Below are 23,268 nucleotides of genomic sequence, written 5' to 3'. Positions count from 1 at the left end.
ATTTCAAATTTACCACAATGCTTGGAATAAGAAGGAAAGGATTAAATTTATATAGATTTGAATTGTGAGCTTGTAATATGATACAAAATACAACATAAAATTACAAAGACTTGATGGACTAATCTCATTTAACTTCTTCAATCTCATCCAATGCATAGTTGTTAGTAGATACATTGGCATAGTTCACTTTGTTGAATCGAACCACCACTGGGTACCGAGTCTTGGGGTCCTGCAACTCGTAAAGTGAATGTTTTAACTCACTCAGCCATCACTTGTAAAGAAATGTCTAAAGAATATTTAAAAATAAAAATAAACCTGGTCAACTGTAACAACGGATCCATAGCCATTGTACCAATACGACTCCCTTCTAAGGATCTTCACCTACAGGATAAAGTCAGAAAAGCATACCAAAATTAAATTATAATTTATACTATAATAAAAATACAATTCCATTATTTTTAGAAGGATTAAAATATAATTTTAATTTTATTAATTTAAAATTTAAAAATTTAAATAAAAAATTTTTCATTTTAAATTTGGCAGGAGGTTACGCCCCTGTTTACCACCAATTCCAAATATATATATTATGTAGCGTCCTTGTCCACCTAACACCAATTCCATATAAATATATCTTATCCTTAATAAATTTTACCTGCAATCATATACCTAACCCTAAATCGAATTATTAAACTATTAATAATACAAAAATTAAAATAAATTTTGAAAAATTAATAATATTGTTCTATATTAATTACATCAATACACTTTTTCTTAGGTGAATGTACTTGAAAAATCTACTTCATCAAATTAATCTTTCTATTATTAAATAGAACAATTTAGACTTGTATTATTAAAATTATGTTAAATTGTAAATATATCATTTATTGATTAAAAGAGTTAATATTTGTAAGTGTTTATTGTTTTGTAAATGAATTTTTTTCAAATAATTTTATAGAGTAAATGTTAACTTTATTACAATTTGAAATTATAATGTGTATAATATATATTATTTTTACAGTATTAAAATATATTTTAATAGCATAAGGAAAATGTAAAAAAAATTTAAAAAATTTAATATTTTTGTGATTAATAAATATAACTAAGCCGTGCGAGGATTAAAAAAAAAACCCTAGTATTTACCATAAAATCCGGCTAACATAGATTATAATAATTGCAGCTAACCTTGGTTCCTCTTTTTGGTCCAATCGGTGGTGGCTTAGGCTTAGGGGCTTCACCACCTTCTGGTGGCGCAGTGGTGGCTGCTGGTGGTGGTGCTGGTGGCGAAGCCTCCTCCTCAGCCGCCCTTACAACGAGCCTTGAGCCATTGTAGTAGTTGTTTCTGGAAGGGGAAAAGAGCATGCTGATGTTATTGGTCTTAGAAGCAGCAGTGCCGGTGAGACTGGGCATTAACAAGAACCCCGAGGCAGCCGATGCCATGCCGCTGCAGCTACCCATCTCTCTCTCTCTCTCTCTCTCTCTCTCTCTCTCTCTCTGCTAAACCGTGGCTCTATAGTTTTAAGCAAATGAAAAAGAAAAAGAACAGGAATGTTGAGAGGCCTTGAATTATTTGGAAGTTTTTTTAAAAAAAATTATCAATGAATTTTATCTGATATCGAGAAAGTGGCTCCTTTTTACGTTTTTCATCCACTAGGAAGCTGACACCTATGCACCACATCTCTTTTCTTTGGATAATGTGATTATAATTTTAAAATCCCATCTTTTCGGAACTGCTTTATATCTCTGTTTATTTTATTATTAAAATTGAAAAATGTTATGAAAAAATATTATTATTATTATTATTTATTATTATTAAAATGTGTTTTGAGAAAATAAAATATTTATTTTATGTTGTAAAGTAAAAATATATATTTAAATATATTAGTATTAAACTTAAATTATAATAAAAATTAAATTTTAATCTATTAAGTAATTAATATTATAATATATGAAATATACGTAATATATAAACTCAAATTCATCATGGATATGAAATATATACACTTAAATTATAATAAAAAATTATAGACTTAAATTTAAAGTATTATTATTTGGAGAATGCCAAATTATTATTATTATTATTATTATTATGGTGTTTACAAATATTCAATTTAGATTATATTATAAAGATAGTAAAATAAAAATATTTGAAATGTAAAATTTAAATACTTTTAAATACTTAATATAAATTAGTTGTAAAATTTAATTTGAATGCACAAATCATATTTATTTTTATAGTTAACATAAATGAGGGTAAAATTATAATTTGCCATTTAAATCCACTTTTGAAAAACCGAAAGTTAAAAATTTTATCTTTTTGATTTCGCTTGAAAAGACAATTTGAAAAGCTAATTTGGTTTGAAGCTTTTGACTTGAAAAACAATTTTGTAACTCAACGATAAACAAAACTTTTTCAAACAGTCCAAAAAGGGAAAAAAATAGAAATTTAAAGCTAAATTCATGACTTATTTAATTAAATATTTAAAGTTTTTATTTAACAATAAAGAAAAAGCGATTTAAATACCTATTAATTGTAACAATTAGTTGTAAAGTTAACTATTTAGACTAGATCTGAATTTCAGATCTATGAACGGGATATTCCCGAAACTCACAAAGAAAGAAAAAAAAAAGGAAGTGAAATAAAAGACTTTAGAAATTATGAGTTATTGATTTAAATCTCATTATGTGTGAGTTTGATTTAGATTTATTTTAATGAGTTCCCCGAATATATTTTGTATTTTTATAACAAATAACTTTTATGTGGTAAGTTGTTTGTTTCTTATCTTTTGTTTTGCTCAGCAGTAGTGTCAATTTTTGAGATGGCTATCACCTTTTTTTTCTTCTTTCATCAACATTTTCTTCTTTCTTCTTCTCATTCACACATGAATTCTCTCTTTTCAGTTTGCAGATATATTTTGTGATATCTTTGTTGTCTTCACAAGTTGTGATGGATAAATGATGGTATTTGTCGTTCGTTAAAACTCCACCGGCCACCAGTAGTTTTTCTTGAAAAGTGAGTGGCTCTTCGTCAACTTCTTAATCTGCTTCTGTTTTGAAAGTATTTCAAAATAATAAATGATTTCTCATGTCAATTTGTACCCGTGTTGTTTTAAGTTTTTTATATTTTTTTACTTGTTTTATTATTATTTAATAAGTCTTTAATTTTAAAAGTTTTTTCTACTCTTGTAGCACGTTTTTAGTCTTACTTATACATGTAATCTTAGTTTTACAAGTGATTTTAGAGATGATTTTGCTATAATCCTCTCTAGTTTGGTAAAAGCTCAATTATTTTATCGATTTTTACTTGCCGTTTTAGACCATCTAGGGTTGATTTTCTTATCATATTAGGTACTTGCAATCACTCCAGATATGTTGTACTTGAGTTGTAAAAAGTCAATTATCAACGTGTTATAATATTCTATTGATGCTGAGACTAAAACTTTTATCATGTCGATGGAGCTTGTCCTTTATCATTTACAAATAGTGTTTGCTATGTTTTTTTTCTCTAAATTGTATAATTCGATTTTTTGAATGAATAAATAAATTTAGCTTTAAAAAAAAATAATTTTAGTGTGCATCTATGATTATAACTTTTCTAATGATTGTAACGTAATGTACAAAACATGTTTAATGGGTCACTTTTGAATTAAGTAGTTCTGTCCAATGGTCGGATAGCCTGCCCAACCTGACTTGAGTCGGACTTAAACAAAAAAATTTTAGATTCACTTTTTTCACTATGAATTTAACATTCATGGAATAATGTAGATTCATGTACGAACACTAAATGTATAGAGCCCCTAAATACTATAAATAGGTTCCTCTCGCAACTCAAAACGATTCAAGTTCCTAAAGTTTTTACATTCCTTTTTGTTGAGTTTCCTAAGTCTTTAATTCTATATTCTTACAATTCTATTAATTGTGGAAAGACATTTCAATATTCACTCAAATCAAAATCATTTTAAATGACAAATGAGAATTACAATATTAGACCCAACAAACAAGCTTTATCAGTTATACACCAGATTCAATCATGAACACCATTACAAAGTAATACAGCGAAATCGAGTCCGATGACCTATATACAAATCACAACATCAAACTTTGTCCACAAAAGGAAAGAATTTAAAGGACTAGAGTGCAATGATATGTACTTGATCAATTTGAAATACGAAAGATATTGCCATCGTTCTACTTCGTCTTCTTACTTGCAGATGCGTTCTACTTCAGTGAATTATATTTATCACTGCTTTGCAACCCAAACTGCAATGCAAAATTCAGTGGCATGATTTAGGAAACAACTATGCATAGAAAGATGCTAGGGGTAAAATAACTCGGCATAAATGAAAAGAATATTTTGAAATTGATTTCATGGCGCAAAACAGGGTGGAACAATGGAGATGCTCATCATTTTCTCCACTGAAGACAAGCTATAAGCAATAAAGTTCAGGATACCTTTTCTCTTATTTGTGAGCCCCAGACGTCAGAGCGAGTTCCCCTTCCATCACCCTTGGCTGAGGTAGATGAGTGGCTAGACTGAGGGTTTAGCAATGGCTCCCAAGTTCTACCTCTAATGCTTTCATAATCATCTTCATCTTCATCATCGATGTCTCTTCTTCTAGCAGAAACCATTGCCCGCAAAATTATTGCCACTAGCATTGCTAATGCCTGAAACATTGAAGGAACAAATCTATCACAGTAAAGAAATCAGCAGATTCACCGGACGCTATATGCATACATCTTTTATTTGCTAGTGGAAAACAATATTCTTTTCATCTAGCCCTTGAATTTAGTTACCATATACATATATAATATTTACTAACTAGAAAAATAAACAGTTCAGTGCTGGCATTAAAAAAACAAAGGGGAAACCTAAACAAAATACTTCTTTCACAATGGAGAAACTGCAAAACATGGTAAGATCACTGTAAAGTGCCATTATGACAAAATTCATAAAACCTTACGACCATAAAATGAACTTTAGTAGAACTTGACTGATGAAGTGCAACAATTATGACCATAAAGTACGTGTTCGTTTAGTTACTTCATTTTCTTTAAATGTGCATAATAATTGCAATCAATTAATTTAGGATGTTATAAACTGCATGAAGACACGGGCTAAAAAGTTTACTTGAATAATGACCACACTGATGCCAACCCATTTACATATATCAACGTTGTCTTCGACAAAGGACCGGAAGCTATCAATTTCTCCAGTTGGGTCAAATGGAAGATCCTGTCATAGAATGCAGTATTTAGTTGCAATCTTGTAGATGATAATCTGCACATGATCAAAACCATGGCATCTCATGATAAACACAATGCACCAAGAAAAAGTATATACCTTCTCCCAGCTACGGTCAATTGCAATAAATGCTACTAAAGCAGCTTCTATTAGAACGAGAATAATTTTGAGAAGTGTATACTGGCAGTTTTATCAAGTTAAGGAAAACCAAATAATAGAATGCAGTCCACCGGGTAACTGCCTGCAAGAGCTTAAAACCGTAAGTACTTAGTTTTAGAGACACTTAACAGTGAAAAGTAGAAGATTAAAATTGAATTTTGTGCTTAAAGTTTTAGTCCTATATTAGCACTTCATCTTCTCCTGCTACTGCCACTCCTCAGAATACAAAGCATAAGAAAAAGTTAAAGAACTTAAAGCTTCAACACATAATACCATTGCCTGAAATTCACGACTTTCATTAAAAATCATACTAGTCTCTATTGTAGAGATGTTTAGAATCACTGCAGTTTAACTTATCATTAAGCCAACTTCTTTTGAAAAGAAATATAAAGACTCATCTGGTAGGATACAAAACAAAGGCAGCATCCATTAATAGATTCAGCAGCTATGCAACCAATGAGAGCAACACAACATATCGTAATTCCTATTCCCATAAAAGAGTATATGAACCTGAAACAAAGGAGAAATCATCAAGTTGACACACATGTAAGCACTTGCAATCCAAAACGTCCAATCAAAACCACCACAAAAAGCAAGCATTGTATCGCCAATCCAGTGAAATAACAATTTGAAAGACACACAACCCAGTTAGCAACCAGTGACAACCAAGTTCTAAAATAACATCTACAGAAATAGTCACGACAAACTTTAAACTTGTTAAAGATAAAAGTCTCCGCAATTTACATTAAGCATATTCCATCCTAAAGGTAAGACTTGTAAGTTTGTTTTCTCAAATCCTATGTTACTTGAACTTGGGTGTGATTGTCGGATATGGGAATATAATTGATACAGGTATGTTCAATTTTTTTTAAGATTTTCCATGTATTTGGAAGGTCTTTGAAGAGATATATCCCATACTCATGTCATGAAATGTGTCCAAAACAGATACCAAACATGGGTACTTGAATAAAAATGAAGAGCTGGATCAACTTAGTCAATAAATATGGTGATTTAAATTACTGACTACATATTAAGAGGCAAAAGTAACAAAACAAAAAAACAAAATTAGAATTGAGCTAGCAATTTTGTTGCATGGCATGTTTTGTTGAAGAACATGAGGATCTCACGTAAGCAACTCTTTATCCAAGGTTTTTCTCCGATATACAATAACTTCTTACCTAAGTACAGATCATTAAATTGCATGATCAAAGATTCAACGTGTATAAATCTCAAAATGAGATTATTAACCTGTTCTATCAAACCCCCTTCCCAAACAATTAAAGTTCGTCCCCCTTTTTTTTCAAAAAATTGACAGCATTTAATGCAGTCTCCACTTCAAAATTCCTTATAAAACAATCAATTAATTTAAAAAAAAAAGAACTAAATAGAGCAAGTACCAGGGAGCAGGTAGTTCAACTGAGCTCAAATTAAACCCGACATCATTGTCCAAACCGGAAACCAAACCGACAGCAAAATCGTCGAAAACCCTAGCTGCTTGATCTCCCATCTCCGGTCCCGAGTTGAAGAGGATCGAATTGGAAACAGAAGAAACCGGAGACGGCGCTGAAGGAGGAGGAGATATTGGGACGTGATGGTTCCACTGATCCAACATCCATATTGAATAGAGAATAATGGATACTCCAACGAAACCTTGGAGAGAATTCAATAACTTGAGAACAAAAGCAAACGAAACGTGGCAGCAATTCGTTCTCATTCCCTCAGATTTTCAATCGATTTTGATGAACTTTTTTTCCTTTCTGTGGAGGGGAGGGAATGTGATCGAAGCTGCGTTTATTAGCCCTTCTTTTTGTTCTCGGAGAATTAGACTTCGAATCTGGGAAGAGACGGAAATGTCTACTGTTAACGACGGTTATGATATTTTGGGCTTCGTTAACTTACGGCCCATGAGCTTGAGCTCATTATTTTTTTATATTAAAATGATTGAAATTGAAATATTAATTTTTTTAGGAAAAAAATTAAATAAATTAAATTGGATAATAAAATTTTAAATGAACATAAATGATATTATACCTTTAATAAGAGAAAAGGTAGCCATTATCGCATCAATAGTCACTATCGATACCCCGATCGATCCTCGATTCAATTAACTAATTGGTTCATATTCAAACAACCATGAAAATAGATATAAATTTATGTCCGACCCAACTAATACAATGCACAATGGACCAAGAAGAGAACAAAAGTTGGCTAATCCGAAAAGACCCAGACAACGGACACAAAGCACACACACCTAATGAGAAAAATACACACACAACACAATTACAAATAATAAAACTCAAACTCGAGTCTTCAATATTTGAAACTTCAACCTTAATCAATTATTCAACTTTTTTTTTCACAAAATAATTAATATAAAATGTAATTAGATGCAAAATTTTATTTAAATAAATAGTAATTGAATGGAAAATGGAAAATATGGGATGTCTTAACCTTTTGTGACTGACCATTTTTATTCCACAAATAATATTCAAAGATGACATTGTTACTAGTTTTAACCCATCATTTTCTTCTCTCTCTATATATTAGTTTCAGTCTTATTCCAAAGTTTCCATTTATATTGCAAACGATATTCTTTATGCTGATAGCTGAACAAATATACTCCGTCGTCTTACGATCTCCATCGGCAGTTATTCCCACCACAGTCGTTTAGCAGGGACTTGTCGTCCACCCGGATGACATCAAGGTACTTTTCGCCGCCGGTCCACCACATGTGGCAGCTGAATTTGGTCGTTGAGAAGAAATCAGTACAGAACATCCAATTGAACTCGTTGGAGGTACAGTTAGGTATATAATTAAAATACAATTAGAATTAAAATGAAAATTTTTGTAAGCATTAAGGGCTAAATTTGTTAATTTTTAGATTTAAGATAAAATTTATAAAATGTGTAAACATTAGGGGCTAAATTTGTTATTAGACCAATAAATAAATGTCTACATCAGCTTTTCTTCACTAAGATGACGTAATTAAAGAAAGAGTGACTAAAATATATAATTTTGAAAATTTGAGTGACTAAATGAAAAATATATAATAATTAGATGACCAAACTAAAACTAAAAGCATATTTAGATGACTATTCTTATAATTTACCTTTTCATTTTATTGGAACAAATCTAACTGCAAATCCAAATCAGCCCTAAATAATATAATAAAAACGTGCTAAATTGTATTATCTAATATCCAGTGAATTTTGAATTATATTATTGTTGGGGATTTTAATTTTTAATAAAAAATTAATTAATTAACAATGAAATTTAATTTTAAACTAAATATTATTAAATAGTAAAATATATTAAAATTTTATGTTCAAATTGTAATAATATTAATAAATCATATTTCGTTAAATATTAAAATTAAATTTGTGGTAATTATTTAGAGCCAAAGGGAGTTGTTAAGTTCATGCAAGTAAATATGCAAATAAATCATTTTAAAGATATTTTTAAAAATAAAATAAAATATTTAACTTTTCCTATTACGAATTGGGTAAAAAAATAAATATGATTTCTATCAGTAAATAAATGTATTAACCTAATCATCTAATATATAATTTAAAAATAAAATATTTCTTTTTAATTTTTAATATACATGCGTATATGATACAGTATGAGAGTACAATCTTTCTATTGGGTAGTTGCAATTTTCTTTGATTCTAGCTTTCGGATTTCATTTGTTGAGCCTTTTTGTTGTTCATTAGTGCATTCTAACACTTCCTTGTTTCTTGTGTTAGTAGGTACAATAAAAGTCGTTTTTCTTGTTTCTTGTTTCTTATTTATTAAAATTAATTAATAAAGATAAAAAAATAAGCAAGAAAATTATCATGAAGAATCAACGGTTATAATTTGTATATATGGTGAGTAATTAATGCTACTTAACGTTTTTATTGCAATTACTTATAGCCATAAATAGGATCAAAAGGATAGTTCTAATTTTTTACTCTAACTTAATTATAAGTATTTTTATCATTCAATTACGGAAAGTTATAAAATAGTAATTTAATTATTTAATTTTTTATTTTTGGTTACTATCCATTAAATTAACAATGATAATGATAATTTTAACCTCAACATTTATACATTATATCAATTTAATCTTTGATTATAAAAGATTTAACCTCGGCATTTACACTGTATAATTTTTTTGGCTTTTCTTTTGTGACATTGAGGGCTAATTTTAAAAGAATAAGAAAAGATTAAGTTTTATTATCTTAAATTTTTGGTGTTTCTATTTTTGATATATGTATATATTTATCAAATTTAACTGATACTTTTTTAGCTTTTTAGGTGAAAGAGTCAAAAAAAATAAACACAAAAAAGTCTAAATTACACAATGCGTAAATATTAAAAGATTAAATTTTTAAAATCAAAACTAAATTGACCCAATATAAAATATTGAGGATTAAAATTGATAACATGTGAATTTCAAACGCTGCAATATCATTTTTCCATTAACCACTAGTTAAAAAAAAAGAGAGAGAGAGAGAAAAAGAGACAATCAAATAACAAAAAAACCTTAATTAGTTTTATTAAGATCTTTTAGCATTTCCTTCCTTTAAATTGCATTTTGCTCTAACTAAATTTGAATTCGAGTTTGGCTTCCAATATTTTTTTCGTTGATAAAATTTGAACCCAAAATTGATTTAAAGGTTATCAAAATTTTTTTTAGTATAATTAATGTATTTTTCATATCCATTTTATTGTTTATAAAGATCAATCCTTTTGAAAAGGATATTAAACTGTTCATTACTAGACCTAAACATAGGTAAAATTAATTATTTGTCTCATGATTTATATTAATTTTTTAAATTTTTAACTTCATAAACATGATAAAATTAATTAAAAGTTTAGAAACTCCTAAGATTAAAAATAATCAAAATTTTAATTTAGATTTAAAACCGATTTCATTTGTCTTTCTTATCTTAATCGATTCTTGAGGGTTCGATATTTGCCCTTGGTATAGAATAGCTTTAAAACTCGTGATTAGCATCTACCCTTTATTAGGCCTACAAAATGCGGAGAATTAATTATTAAGTTCGCTTCCGTAGATATATAGAAAATTTAAAAGAAAAAAGAAAAGAAAAGGAGATGCCATTTTTTAACCTCTATTCACTAATCAATTTTATTCCAAAAATAACATTCAAAGATAACGTAATCAATGGTTTTAACTCAACATCTTCTTGTCTAAATATGAAAGATTTTTAGTCTTATTCCAAGGATCCCAGCTATATTTCAAACGATATTCTTTATGCTTATAGCTGAACAAATATACGCCGTCATCTTGCGATCTCCACCGGCAGTTATTCCCGCCACATTCGTTGTCAAGGAACTTGTCGTCTGTCCAGAAGACATCAAGGTACTTTTCGCCACCGGTCCACCACATGTGGCAGCTGAACTTGGTCGTTGAGAAGAAATTGGTACGGAACGTCCAATTGAACTCATTGTAGGGCGCGACGTGGCGGACGCCGAGATCGTCGTCCTTGGATCTGCAGTGAGCTTCCAGAAACTCTCCGTGGCTGAACCCGTTGATGACGTGAACGTGACACTTGTTTAGAATGGAGTGAGTAACGAGTGACTGAGTCAGGCAAAGCACAATAACCAGCATCATCTTCTTCGTAATAACATTTTGGGCGGAACTCATATTTAAAGGTTGTTTAAAGTTTGTTGATATGGTTAATTTGCTTTCCCCTTGTATCCTTTATAGCAAAAGAGGAGGGTCTCCTACAAAGAAATATATATATATATTTGGATAATGATAAAATATCTTAAAATGTATTTCAAAAGATTTAATAGCACAATTTAAGTATTTAAAAAATAATTAAATTTGTCTAATTTTATGATTTTGATTAAATCTTTCCATATATTAATCTTTTTATAATTGAAATTATAAAAGTTAAATGTTTCTAAAAGTGTATAAAAAGTTATTAAAATAAAAAATAGAAATGATTTGACGAGGATGGGATAATAGAATTTTGGTTAAAATCAAATTAATCGATCGAATCGATTTAATTCGGTTAATTGGTCGGTTAATCGATCTAACTTAGTCGGAGGTCGGTTAATGATTTTTTAGAAATTTAATTATCAGTTAATTCTGCTTTAAATCGGTAATTAACTGAATTAATCAAACTTAATAATTAATAATACAAATTATATGTAGTTTTAATTGGTTAATTCGGTCAAATGAACATTATCAAATTTTTTATATGTTTTATACTTGTTTTAACAAAAACAAAAATATATAAATTTCGGTTAATTGACCGAATTAACTGAAATATTTCAGTTTAGTTAATTTTTTTGAAAAATTTCAGTTCAATTAATAATTAAAAGATTAAAAGTTTGATTAATTTAATTAATACTAGTTCGGTTCAGTTAACCGTTTAAATACCACTAGATAATACAAGCTATTTGAAAATTATTTATATTTTATATCTAATTACTTAAATTATGAAATCATAAATTTCATAAGCTTGATAATAATGTTAAAAAGTTTTTATTTTATTTTATATTTTTTATTTTTTAATATCATAATTATAATTATTATATTAAACATTATCCGTAACCTCCAAGATTTTATTTCTTAATAAATTCTAGGCAATTAACTATAAATTTAATACATAACCCATCATTCCAATTAATATATTAATTTTATTGTATTTACTGTTACAATCTCAATTAATTTACTTTTCAAAATTGAAGATTTCCATTTAATCCCTTTAAAATCTTTAATTATATCAGTTTTAATTTAATCTCTTTAAATCTTTAATTATATTGGTTTTAATTAGAATAATAATTTTAGTGGGCGTAAATAGGGATAGGGTCCCTAAAATGATAAATATCCCTTTTAGTCCCTTTTGAAGTATATAAAATTATAAATTAATATAATAGTAAAATTACATTTTAACTCCTCTCTAAAATCTATAATTTATCTCTATCCCTTCCTAAAATAATTTTCTAACTTCACCCTTATTATTACACATTTACAATAGTGAGGAGATTTTTTTAAATTTTTATTATATTTTAGTTTTATATTTGGTATTTGTACTTTCATAAAATATCCAATGTGGTACTTTTCCTTTGAATATATTCAATGTAGGACTTAAACTATCAATCATGTATTATTATGGTACTTGGAGTTAATACCTATAGTAAAAGCTAAACCAGCCAATGAAAATTCAACATGTGGATTTTTTCCAAATCATTGATTCCACATAGATAATATAATATTATGTGAAAAGATAAATAAAACAAAAAAAATATGAAATGGTAGTTGAAATCAAGTTATTGAACCTCTCATTCAAGCAAAATATATAAATTTGGGAAATTTTTGACTTGTATAAATTTCAGAAAATTTAGGATTTTTAAAATCGAATAAATTTTGAGTTAAATTTTGATTTTTTAAAGCTAAACTTATGTTTTTAGGTTTAGTTATTTATTTTTAATTTAATTTAATTTTTATTTTATTCATCTTTTCATATAATATTATATTATCCACGTGGAATTCATGGTTTGGAAAAAAAATCCAGGTGTCGAATTTTCATTGATTGGTTTAGCATTTACTAAGGGTATTAACTACAAGTACCATAATAATATATTGATTGATAGTTCAAGTATCATATTGAACATTTTCAAAGTATAAGTACCTAGTTGGACAATTTATGAAAGTACATGTATCAAATAAGACACAAATTGATAGTTCAAGTACCACATTAGAGATTTTCAAAGTATATATATCACATTAGACATATTATGAAAGTACATGTACCAAATAATACACAAATTGATAGTTTAAGTACCACATTAGACATTTTCAAAGTATAGGTACCACATTGAACATTTTATGAAAGTATAAGTATCAAATGCGACATTATCCCTTTATAATATTATATTTTTCAATTTAGACTAATTAAGTAGGAGTAATTCAATGTTTCTAACTAAATTATTAGAATAATTAGAATAGTGAATTTTTTCCTTTTATATTAATAATTTAATTTAATTTATTAATAGATTGTATACTAAAATTACTTAAAATAATACCATTTTATATCGAGCTAATTATTTATTTATTGATTAAATTATAGTATAAAAATTTAAAGGTTATAAGTTGTTCAAAATTTTTGTATTTTTATATATTTGAAATTTAATCTCTATATTTCTCTTTCATAAATTTAAAATTTAGGTTTATTTGTTAACATTGATAGAATTCTGTTGTGTTGATGTGATATTTTGATAGAGTTTTAACATTGATATAATGTGACACTTGTTCAGGATCGATTGAGTGAGGAGTGACTGAGTCAGGCAAAGCGCCATAACCAGAATCATCTTCTTTGTAACAACAGTTTGGGCGGAATTCATATTTGTTAATATTTTTTGTTTTACTGTTAAAAGGATGTTCATATGGGTAAGGGTGAGTATTCGATCGAGTCGAGTCGAATCGAGTCAAAAAATTTCAAGTTAGTTGAGTTGACAAATCCTATTTTAGTAACCAAACTTAATTTGAATTTTTTTTAAAATAGAATCGAATCGAGTCAAAAAATTTTGAGTCAAGTCGAGTCGAGTTAACGAATCGTATTATTTATACTCAATGTTGCTTTTACGTGGACCAATTATTTAACTAGTAGACAGAGTACAAGATTATTTAACTACATAAACAATATAATGATTTTGTCTTCTAACTTAATAAGTAAACATTTATCAAAACGATGACTACAGATATTATACTTTGGACGTACCTGTAGCAACGTAAAATTTGCTTTCGGTCGCTAATTGTGGTGATTTATTAAAAACTTGAAAACCGAAGTTTGATTTCGAAATAAACAGGGAGTCGCCACCGATCCTTTTTGTAGATGTGATCGGACACCTAATAAATCGTCTTTTTTGAAAAGAAAATTTATTCTCGAACAAAAACGAAGGCTAAATTTAGGTCTACGTGAAAAGCCAGAGAAAGAATTACGGTTCGGGAGTCGGTTACGCACGAGGAAGGTATTAGCACCCTCGCGACGCCCAAAATTGGTATCTTATAAAACACGTGTTGTCTTGACTTTCAAAAATACGAGTTCAATGTTACATTTAGTCGTAATCCAGTTGAAACACAAGAATTTTCACTTTTTTCAATTTTTTCGATTTTTGAGAAGGACATACCGTTTTAACACGTGTCACTTGATATTCACCCAACATAGTGATGAAATCGATAACATAGTGTTTAAATCGGTACGTTGCCTTGCTTATTGAAATAAATAAAAACACGAATAAACATTTTAAAATAATGAACAACGAGGTAATATATAAAAATGGACGGGAAACGAAAGAAAATAGTTGGAAATACATCAATGCACATAATACAAACGACAATAATATTAAAAACAATGACAATGCACACGATATTAAATGTAACAATAGTATCAAATACGAGAACACAATGAATATACATATGTAAAAAAATGACATTAAGAGTATGTACATAATATATACTTATGCATATATATGTATAATTAGTAATAATGTTGGAAATATACTGCATATAATATTTGAAATATACATGAAGTGATAAAATATACATAACTATTAGTGTTAAAGTATATACATATGAAAGACGTTTACATAATAATACTAAATATAAGTACTAATATATGTATATATATATATCTATATACATATATTTAAAAAATACATAATAATATTAAAGAATACGTACATACTATACATACACATATAATAAGAAAATACATATAATATATAATATTAAGAATATATATATATATATATATATGAATAGTAATAGTGTTAGAAATATACTATATACAGTGTTAGAAATATATACTTAAGATAGTAAAAATATGACTAATAATGTTAAAATATATACGTGATATATACATATATATAAAATAAATATTGAAAAATACATGTACATAACATATATGAAAAATATATACATAATAATATTAAAATAAAATGATAAGTAAAAATAATGAAAATAATAGGTTTAATAATAAATATAAGGATGTATGAAAATAATACTATATATAAAAGTATATATATAGTCATATAATAAAATGTATGTACTAATGTTAACAATAAAATAATAGGGATAAAAAATAGATATAATAATATATACATAATATACAAAATATAACATTAAAATATATATATGTAATATACAAGAAATATATATATAATAGTATTAAGAATATAAACATAAGATAGTATATATACAAAAATAAGTAATAAAATAATATGTACATAAAATACGTATATACACATATGTAAATAAGTAATAACATTATTAAAAATAAGTAATAATAATGAAAATAATAAGATCAATAATAAACAGTAATGATAAATGTATTATAAAAGGATGAAAAATAATAATTATATATATAATAGAAATAAGTGTAATAATAATGATAAAAATAATAAAATATTCCTAAAGATAATACTAATAATAACAGGTAGTATAATAATAAATATATATGTAAAAGGATAACATAATTAATAAACAAAATACTAAAATGATAAGCAAGGATTAAATTGAAAGCAAATAGAAAGTTTGAGATAAATTTTAAAGAAACAAAAACAAATGAAAGGGACTTATTTGAACACGCGCTAAACTAAGGGGGTCCAAAACACAATTTTTCAGCTATTAAAACGCTGCGCAGCGTGGGGGACCAGAATGAACTCGGAACAAAACAATAGGCCCGAATTATAATTAAAAGAAAACTTGATTGCAATTCGTAAAAAAGCGGAAGGGCTAAAGGTGCAATTAGCTCTTCCGTAGAAAACACGCGAATCCTCCTTGGAGCGGGTCGGGCAATCGGGTCGGAGGCTCAAAGCGGCGTTGTTTGGGGCTTAATCTGACCCAAAACGACGCTGCTTGGAGGGCTATAAATAAGCCCAATTTCGAAAAAAATTCATTTGTGAGGGGAGAAAGAAAAAAAGGAGAGAAGAGAGAGAAAAGAGAAGAGGGGAAGGAGGACTCGGCCGGGGCCGATCACCGGTCAAATCGATCGACATGTCATGGCCGACGCCGGCCACCGCGTGGTAAAAATTATATTTTTTTGTTTTATTTTTTTTGCTTTTTGCTTTTTATTTTTTTGGTATTTGTTAATATATTTTATGTGTATCTATAAGAAAAATGAAACACTTATCAATATATGCGTGATTTCAAAGAAAAGAAAGAAATAATAAACCTTTCGTGTCTGCGATTTGTTGCTGAATCTGATTTTTAATATTGTGGAGATTATTCTTTCTATATTCTGGAAACACACTGTTTTTGTATTGATAGCAATAGCCGAATTGATCTAGCCGAAAAAAAAGAAGAAAAAAGAGCCCCCTGTGCAGTTTTTGATTTGGGTTTTTATAACCCTTTTTCACCTATTTTTTTTATTGCTTCTGTCTTGTCTGATTGCAGGGAATGGGCACGGACGGTGGGGTGTGTGATGGCTCAGCACGCGCGGGGCGTGGTGGCTGACATGGTGGAGCAATGTCAAGCGCACATGGGGCAACGGCGCCAGAAACCCTAGGAAAGCCAGAAACCCTAGGGTTTCTGGCTTTCCAAATTTTTTAGAGTTTTGGGCCTATCGGGCTTCACTGTTTTGGGTTGGTGTTGGGTTTAAGTGTTTAGGTTAGTTTGGGTTTTGGGTTGTAAATGGGTTTTGGGTATTTGTATTTGGGCCTGGGCAATTTAAATGGGCCATTTGGTTTTGATTGTAAATAGGCCAAAATTGGCCTACAACAGTACCGATGAGGTGCTAGGCACATTTATATGTTTAATTCGGTTTATGTCGATGAGGCATAGAAAGCATATTTTACTTGGACGTACCGATGAGGCACTAGGTGCCGAATATATTGGTGTGATGCCTACATGATCCATGTATCCGTCTTGAGGCCATGTGATCTGGTTAATAGAGATTATGAAAACATGTATTTTGCCTATTGATATTGTATATTGAAATGTGTAATTGTATCTTGATGTTTAAGCAATAAAAGATCTTTCACATTTGATCTAGTTAAACGAGCCCTGAGGGCCGATACAGTTATAAAATGAATCAGTAGATTCGAGAATGTAATGAGAAAGTGAAACGATCATTGTGAAATGTCATGTTTGCATGTAATTGAAATGTAATGGAATAAGGATTAAATGTTGTTATATGACATGTTTAATAGCTTAAAGCATGATGTTAAGTTCATGAGACAAGAGATGCAACAATGATTTAGATTATATTTGGATTTCATATATGTATTTGGTTTTTTTTTTGTTATATTTGATTAATGCTTTAAATCATGTTATCACCATTTATCTCTATTGCTTAACATATGGTTTTGTTTATTTCTGTGCACAGACACCATTAAATCTCGAGGGCTAAAAGAGTATGACGGCATCCAAATTTCAACTTTCAACTTAAAAAAGTTTGTATAGTTTTTGTTACGTGTATAGCAAATAGCATGTACCTAGTGTCTTGAGTTGGTCTTTAGGTTTATTTTGAGGTTTTGGTACACATGATAGGAAGGTTTAAAATATGGATGTGACCTCGTATGTTTGATTATAAGTGTAGCTACTAAACTAGTGGTATAATGGTATGCTCACTCATTTTGTATATATGTGCTTGTAACCCAGGATTGCTTGCATGCTAAGTAATAGAGTGTGATGCATGAAATTAGAATGAATATCATCGTATGCATAATTTTATTTTTACTTTAAATAAAAAGATTAAACTATCCTCAAATAATATAATTTATTTTAAATATGTAGCGACATTAAAGTAATTTCTCTAACTGAGTTGAGACCCAGTTGATGTGTGACACTCACTCAACCAGAGGCTTTATAAATATAAAGCCATTTACTGAATTAGTGTCACAAGTTAATTAGATACTAACTTAGTTGGAAAAAGACAAAAATACCTTAATTTACAAAGTAAATTATATTATTTTGAGGGTGTTTTTGTCATTTTATATCTTTTATATAAAAAATAGAAAAATAAATACACATACATAATAAGATTTAAATTCATACCTCTTTAGTTTTTACATTTGTATTTTATCATTTAACTAAATCTTTATTTTATTTTTATATAAATTTTTCATAAATACGTTTGTTACATATTTTTGTTTACCATCTACATCGTGGATGTGCTATACTCTAATAATATATAATAGATAAATATTTAAATTCAAAATCTCACTTTAAATCAGTTTGGTCATTTCAATTATCACACTTAGTTATAGGTAAATATCTTCGAAAATCGATTAAGTCAGCTTTTGAGTTTTTTTGACCAAACCAATTCAACCGAGCCCCTGCTCTCTTAAATAAGGAATTAATTAAAAGATGTTAATTTTAAGCATAATGAGTTATTTGATTCTCTAACTTTACAAAAAAAAAAAAGTCATTTTAATCTTTCATTAATTTTTTTTATCTTTTTTAGCCTTTAAACTTTTATAGTTTGTCAAATCACCCCGCAATGGATGGAAAAACTAATGTATGTTAACTTTGCTTAGGTGGCAATCAATGTATATGCCACATTAACAATTAATTAATTTTTTCAAAAAATTAAAATATATTTTTATATTTTTTGTACTTTTAATAAATTTTAAAATTTTACTATAATTTTTAAAATTTAAAAATAATTAATTGCACATCCACGTGATAATTTGTATATGTCATATCAGCAAAGTGGAATGATGATAATTTTTCTTAATTTAACATAATATAAATTTAAAGATAAAAATGAAAATTAAATAAATTACTAAAATGATTTGGTAGTATTATGCCTAAATTTTATTATAACAAAATGAAACAGTACGCTTTTCATCACTCAATAATATACTTCGATGAGTTGAAGAGCAGCCATTAAAGCAAAAAACCAAAGCTCATAATAAACATTCAAACAGTGGAACCATGGACAAACGAGCTTCCACCTTACGAAACTACATTAATGTATATAAGGTTTTTCTTTTTCTTTTTCTGATATTTGGATATATAGATGCTAATGGCACAACAGGAGCCTTAAGGTGTAATTTCAAAAAGGCATCAGTTTATTATTTCTTACAAATGTAAGCCAAATATATTGTTATACATACCATATGCTACGTTCAATTTTTTTTTTTAAATTATATCATGTTCAACGTACATTTTATCGATTGAATCTTAATTCGACTAGTATCATCATTGTTGTCAGTATAGAAAGCCGTGGGTTCAAGTCCAGTGAAACGCATCATCTTCTTATTTAAGAATTGAGGAAGGGTTATGCGTAATTCTAGGTATTGTATAAGTAAAAGAATAAATACAATAAGAACTATAATAAAATTAATGTTAAAAAACCATACATGTCGAATATAAAAATAAAAACAAGCATATCCCACATTAGTATATGAATATCCATATAATATGGTTGGAAAAAGATCGGAGAATTTTCATTTTTCAAGGTCGATTTGAATATTAAAATTTAAAATAAAATTACATTAAAAGAAAAGATAATTAGATGGGTCAAGATTAAGTTATATATTGCTATAAGAGTTAGAATGTAATTTTATTGTTGTATTGACTTATATTTTATGATTTTCAAATAATTAAATAAAAATTTAACATTTTGATAGACTAAATTATAATTTTATCACATATTAATTCAGGGCCTAAAAATTGTAATTTTTCGCTTTAGGAGGCCAGAGCCCTTGCATGCCCCCTCTCTCCACCTTTGAGAAGGTCTAAGAATCAAGTCAAGATTGAAGCGAGCAAAAAAATATCTAACTCGTCTTGTTGCCATCCTTACAATTAACAAAATCATAAAAATTTTAAGGTTGTTTTCCTCTTAAGGAAATGCTATTACTGGTGACGTTTTTAGTGAGATCGTCGCCAAAAATCGTAAAAATATATAAATAAAAAGATAAACTATACCAATGATCACCCAACTATACTTGCGTTCTTGTTTTGGTCACCCAACTTTAAATATTTTCAATTTAGACACTAACGTTTGAATTCGTTCATGTTTTGATCACCCATCGTTAAATTGATAACGAAAAGCATTTTTCTAACTAGGATAATGATACATTTAGTTCTCAATGCTTACATATTCTATCAATTCGATCTTAATTCTAAATAATTCATTAAATTTAACTATTCACATTTACAAATTCTATCAATTTGATCCTGAAACTTCCCAATTAAAGTTTTCAGCTTTTAAAACAAAGGCATTCCACATCTATAAATTTGTAAAACCCAAAAAAGAAAAAGAAAAAATTTTCTCTCAATTAACGAACCATTTTTTGAGCCAACTCCTGATACCAATGAATTTTTCTTGAAACTTTATTTTCTTTTCATTTTTCATTAGGTTTTCTTCTAATTAATATATTTTATAACCCTTTAATTGATAAAATTTTAGTTAGAGAAAATAGAAAAACCTTACAAAAAGACACTTTAGATTTACTCTTGTTGTTAACAGATGATATTTCCTTCAACGTACTTAGAAATAGTCCTTAAAACTAGTCTTTGAAATTGGAAATTAAATCCGAATTAAAAAATATATATGGTTTTGAAAAATCCAATTGTTCAATCAATAATTATAAAATAAAAAATATGAACATTTAATTTTTCATAAGAAAAAAGTGAAAGAATTAATTAATTTCCTTTTGTTACATTGATAATTATTTTTTTACTTTTATAAAACCGGTTAAGAGATTCTTATGTGTTCTATTTATTTTAATTTTTAAATCCACGATAAGCAATATGTAACGCTAATAATTTGATTTAGTGTGAAATCATTTGTCAAATTAATTAAAAACTGAAATTATGCTAGCAAGAGTGAAAAATCATTTTTTACAAATATTAAATTATTTATATAATTTTATTATATATTATATTTTTATGATTTGTATTTTTATTATTTTTAATGGTGTTTAGTTAATTTATAAATCTAACTTCTTAAAAATATAAACAAAAAGGGTTAGGTATAGAATTAGATAATTTCAACCCATAAATAAAACAATTAATATATGTGGAATGCCTATGTTTTAAAAGCTGAAAGCTTAGCAAGGTAGTTTGAGAATCAAATTGATAGAATTTGTAAATGTGAAGGTTAAATTAATTGAATTACTTAGAATTAAGATCAAATTGATAGAATAAGTAAGTATTGTGGACTAAATGTGTTATTATACCAATTAAAAAAAAAGCTTTCCTCTATCAATTAACTGTGGGTGACCAAAACATGAATGAATTCGAACATTAATGACTAAATTGAAAATTTTTAAAGTTGATTACCAAAAAAAGTACATGGGCATAATTAGTGATCAGTTGTATAGTTTACCCTAAATAAAAAAGATAAAAGACATTTTTATTTACCTAACATCTATGGTTTATTAACAATATTTGATTTCTATATTTTCAAGGATAAATTTGAGTATTAAATTTTAAAATAAAATCATATTCTAAAGAAAATAAGACAAAAAGTATAAAAATCAAATGAAAGCAAATGGCGAATTTAAGGGGGTCAGCAGGGCCTTGACCCCTCTTAAAATGAAAAGTTTTCAATTAAACCCCTTTGTAATGATAAAATTACATTTTGACTCCGAAAATGAAAAATTTTTAATTTAATCATTTTAAAATTATAAAGATACATACTATTAAAATAGTAAAATTATATTTTATCATCATAAAAATATATAATTTAATTTTGAACCTTCTTAAAAAATTTTTTTGGCTTCATCCGGGATGAAAGTTGAGGCGAGTAAAAACTTGTCCATGTTATTATTGGTGACATTTGTTTAGTGAACAGTCGCTAATGATCAGAAAATTTTATGGTAAATAAAAAAGATAATAAGGAGCATTTTGACTGACAGAGTTTACTAGCAACATTTGATTGAGGCAACAACAAAAAGAAACCCTAAATTTAAGCTGGTTAAAATAGTTGAACTCAGTGTTGGAGCAATCCAGGTTTCCATTGCCAACGAAACTCATCGGCGTTTCTAGGAACATTTTTTATATAAATGCCATCATCCTTTGCAATCCAAATGCAATCCTTCCATGAACATTTGTGAAACAAAAGCACATCTTGCCAGAACACCTTGAACGAAGCATGAGCACCGCCGCCATCGTAGTCGTTGTCATCTTTACTCACGTAGCACCAAAAAAGGGTTCTTCGAAAAATATGTTGTTGAAAACTCCAAGTGAAATTGGTTCCGACATCAAGATTTCGACCACCTAAATCATTGTCTTTAGACTTGCAATGGACGAATAACATCCGACCATCGCTCAATCCGTTAACGACGTAGACATGCCACCTTGTGAATTCTGTAGGCAAACCCTGCCGTGGTTCAACAGAAACAACGGTAAATGCAAAAACAAGGAGGAGGAGAGTGAAACCATTAAAGGAGCTCATGGTTTCAAGATAGTTTCTCAATATTTTTCAGCTAAAGAACACTTGGTTTTTTGCCTTTGAATTTATAGCTAATTAATCATGGCGTGGGGAAATTTTATAGATGCAATTTATGTTTTTATGCAAGGAATTGAAGAGTTCTTGAGAGATTGGAGATTTAACGTACGTGCATGTGATTTAAGTAATATTGAATAGCATTATAGCTAGCGTAAGAAGGAATATAGAAAGTTCGGAATTGGAAGCCCAAACATTTTAATTTTTCCCTTATTGTAATAATTAGAATTATTGATATTTTAATTTTTCCCTTAAATAATAGTATATATATACTATCATGTCTTGCGAGGGATAAAAACTACTTTTAAGAAAAAAATGGTACTATTCAAGTAATAGTATGGGACAAACTCTACGAAGGAATTCAAAAAGGAGATATTAGATAGTCTATGGATTCTTTTAGGTGACTTTAATGTCACTTTTATGCCACAAGAGAGTTCTAATAACTAT

General features: G+C 28.1%; 4 protein-coding genes across 5 annotated transcripts; all 4 read right to left on the bottom strand.

Annotated features, from left to right (window-relative positions):
* Positions 1-27: 27 nt before the first annotated feature.
* LOC108469585 (photosystem I reaction center subunit IV, chloroplastic-like) lies at positions 28-1,578 on the bottom strand. Its single transcript, XM_017770497.2, has 3 exons — positions 1,183-1,578; positions 316-381; positions 28-229 (listed from the first exon to the last, which is right to left on the bottom strand). The coding sequence occupies exons 1-3, from the start codon at positions 1,453-1,455 to the stop codon at positions 125-127; spliced, it is 444 nt and encodes a 147-aa protein (XP_017625986.1). The 5' UTR covers positions 1,456-1,578; the 3' UTR covers positions 28-124.
* Positions 1,579-3,934: 2,356 nt separating this feature from the next.
* Positions 3,935-7,266, bottom strand: LOC108467539 (tetraspanin-18-like). 2 transcript variants are annotated; one of them, XR_001868850.2, is made up of 7 exons: positions 6,796-7,266; positions 5,809-5,908; positions 5,339-5,419; positions 5,126-5,230; positions 4,450-4,662; positions 4,149-4,257; positions 3,935-4,072 (listed from the first exon to the last, which is right to left on the bottom strand). XR_001868850.2 is itself a non-coding variant. In XM_017768188.2 (6 exons), the coding sequence occupies exons 1-6, from the start codon at positions 7,110-7,112 to the stop codon at positions 4,216-4,218; spliced, it is 858 nt and encodes a 285-aa protein (XP_017623677.1). In that variant the 5' UTR covers positions 7,113-7,265; the 3' UTR covers positions 3,935-4,215. The 2 variants fall into 2 exon arrangements, 1 of the variants encoding a protein (XP_017623677.1); XM_017768188.2 differs by having other exon boundaries at positions 3,935-4,257; positions 6,796-7,265.
* Positions 7,267-10,574: 3,308 nt separating this feature from the next.
* On the bottom strand, positions 10,575-11,051 carry LOC108468399 (S-protein homolog 1-like). Its single transcript, XM_017769285.1, has one exon. The coding sequence runs from the start codon at positions 11,049-11,051 to the stop codon at positions 10,575-10,577; it is 477 nt and encodes a 158-aa protein (XP_017624774.1).
* Positions 11,052-22,305: 11,254 nt separating this feature from the next.
* Positions 22,306-22,770, bottom strand: LOC108468400 (S-protein homolog 74-like). Its single transcript, XM_017769286.1, has one exon. The coding sequence runs from the start codon at positions 22,768-22,770 to the stop codon at positions 22,306-22,308; it is 465 nt and encodes a 154-aa protein (XP_017624775.1).
* Between the last annotated feature and the right edge of the window lie 498 nt (positions 22,771-23,268).

Source organism: Gossypium arboreum, chromosome 8, assembly GCF_025698485.1.
Source record: "Gossypium arboreum isolate Shixiya-1 chromosome 8, ASM2569848v2, whole genome shotgun sequence".
NCBI classification, from domain to species: Eukaryota; Viridiplantae; Streptophyta; class Magnoliopsida; order Malvales; family Malvaceae; genus Gossypium; species Gossypium arboreum.
Note: the sequence above shows the minus strand (reverse complement) of the source record. Positions and strands in the feature narration are given on the sequence as shown.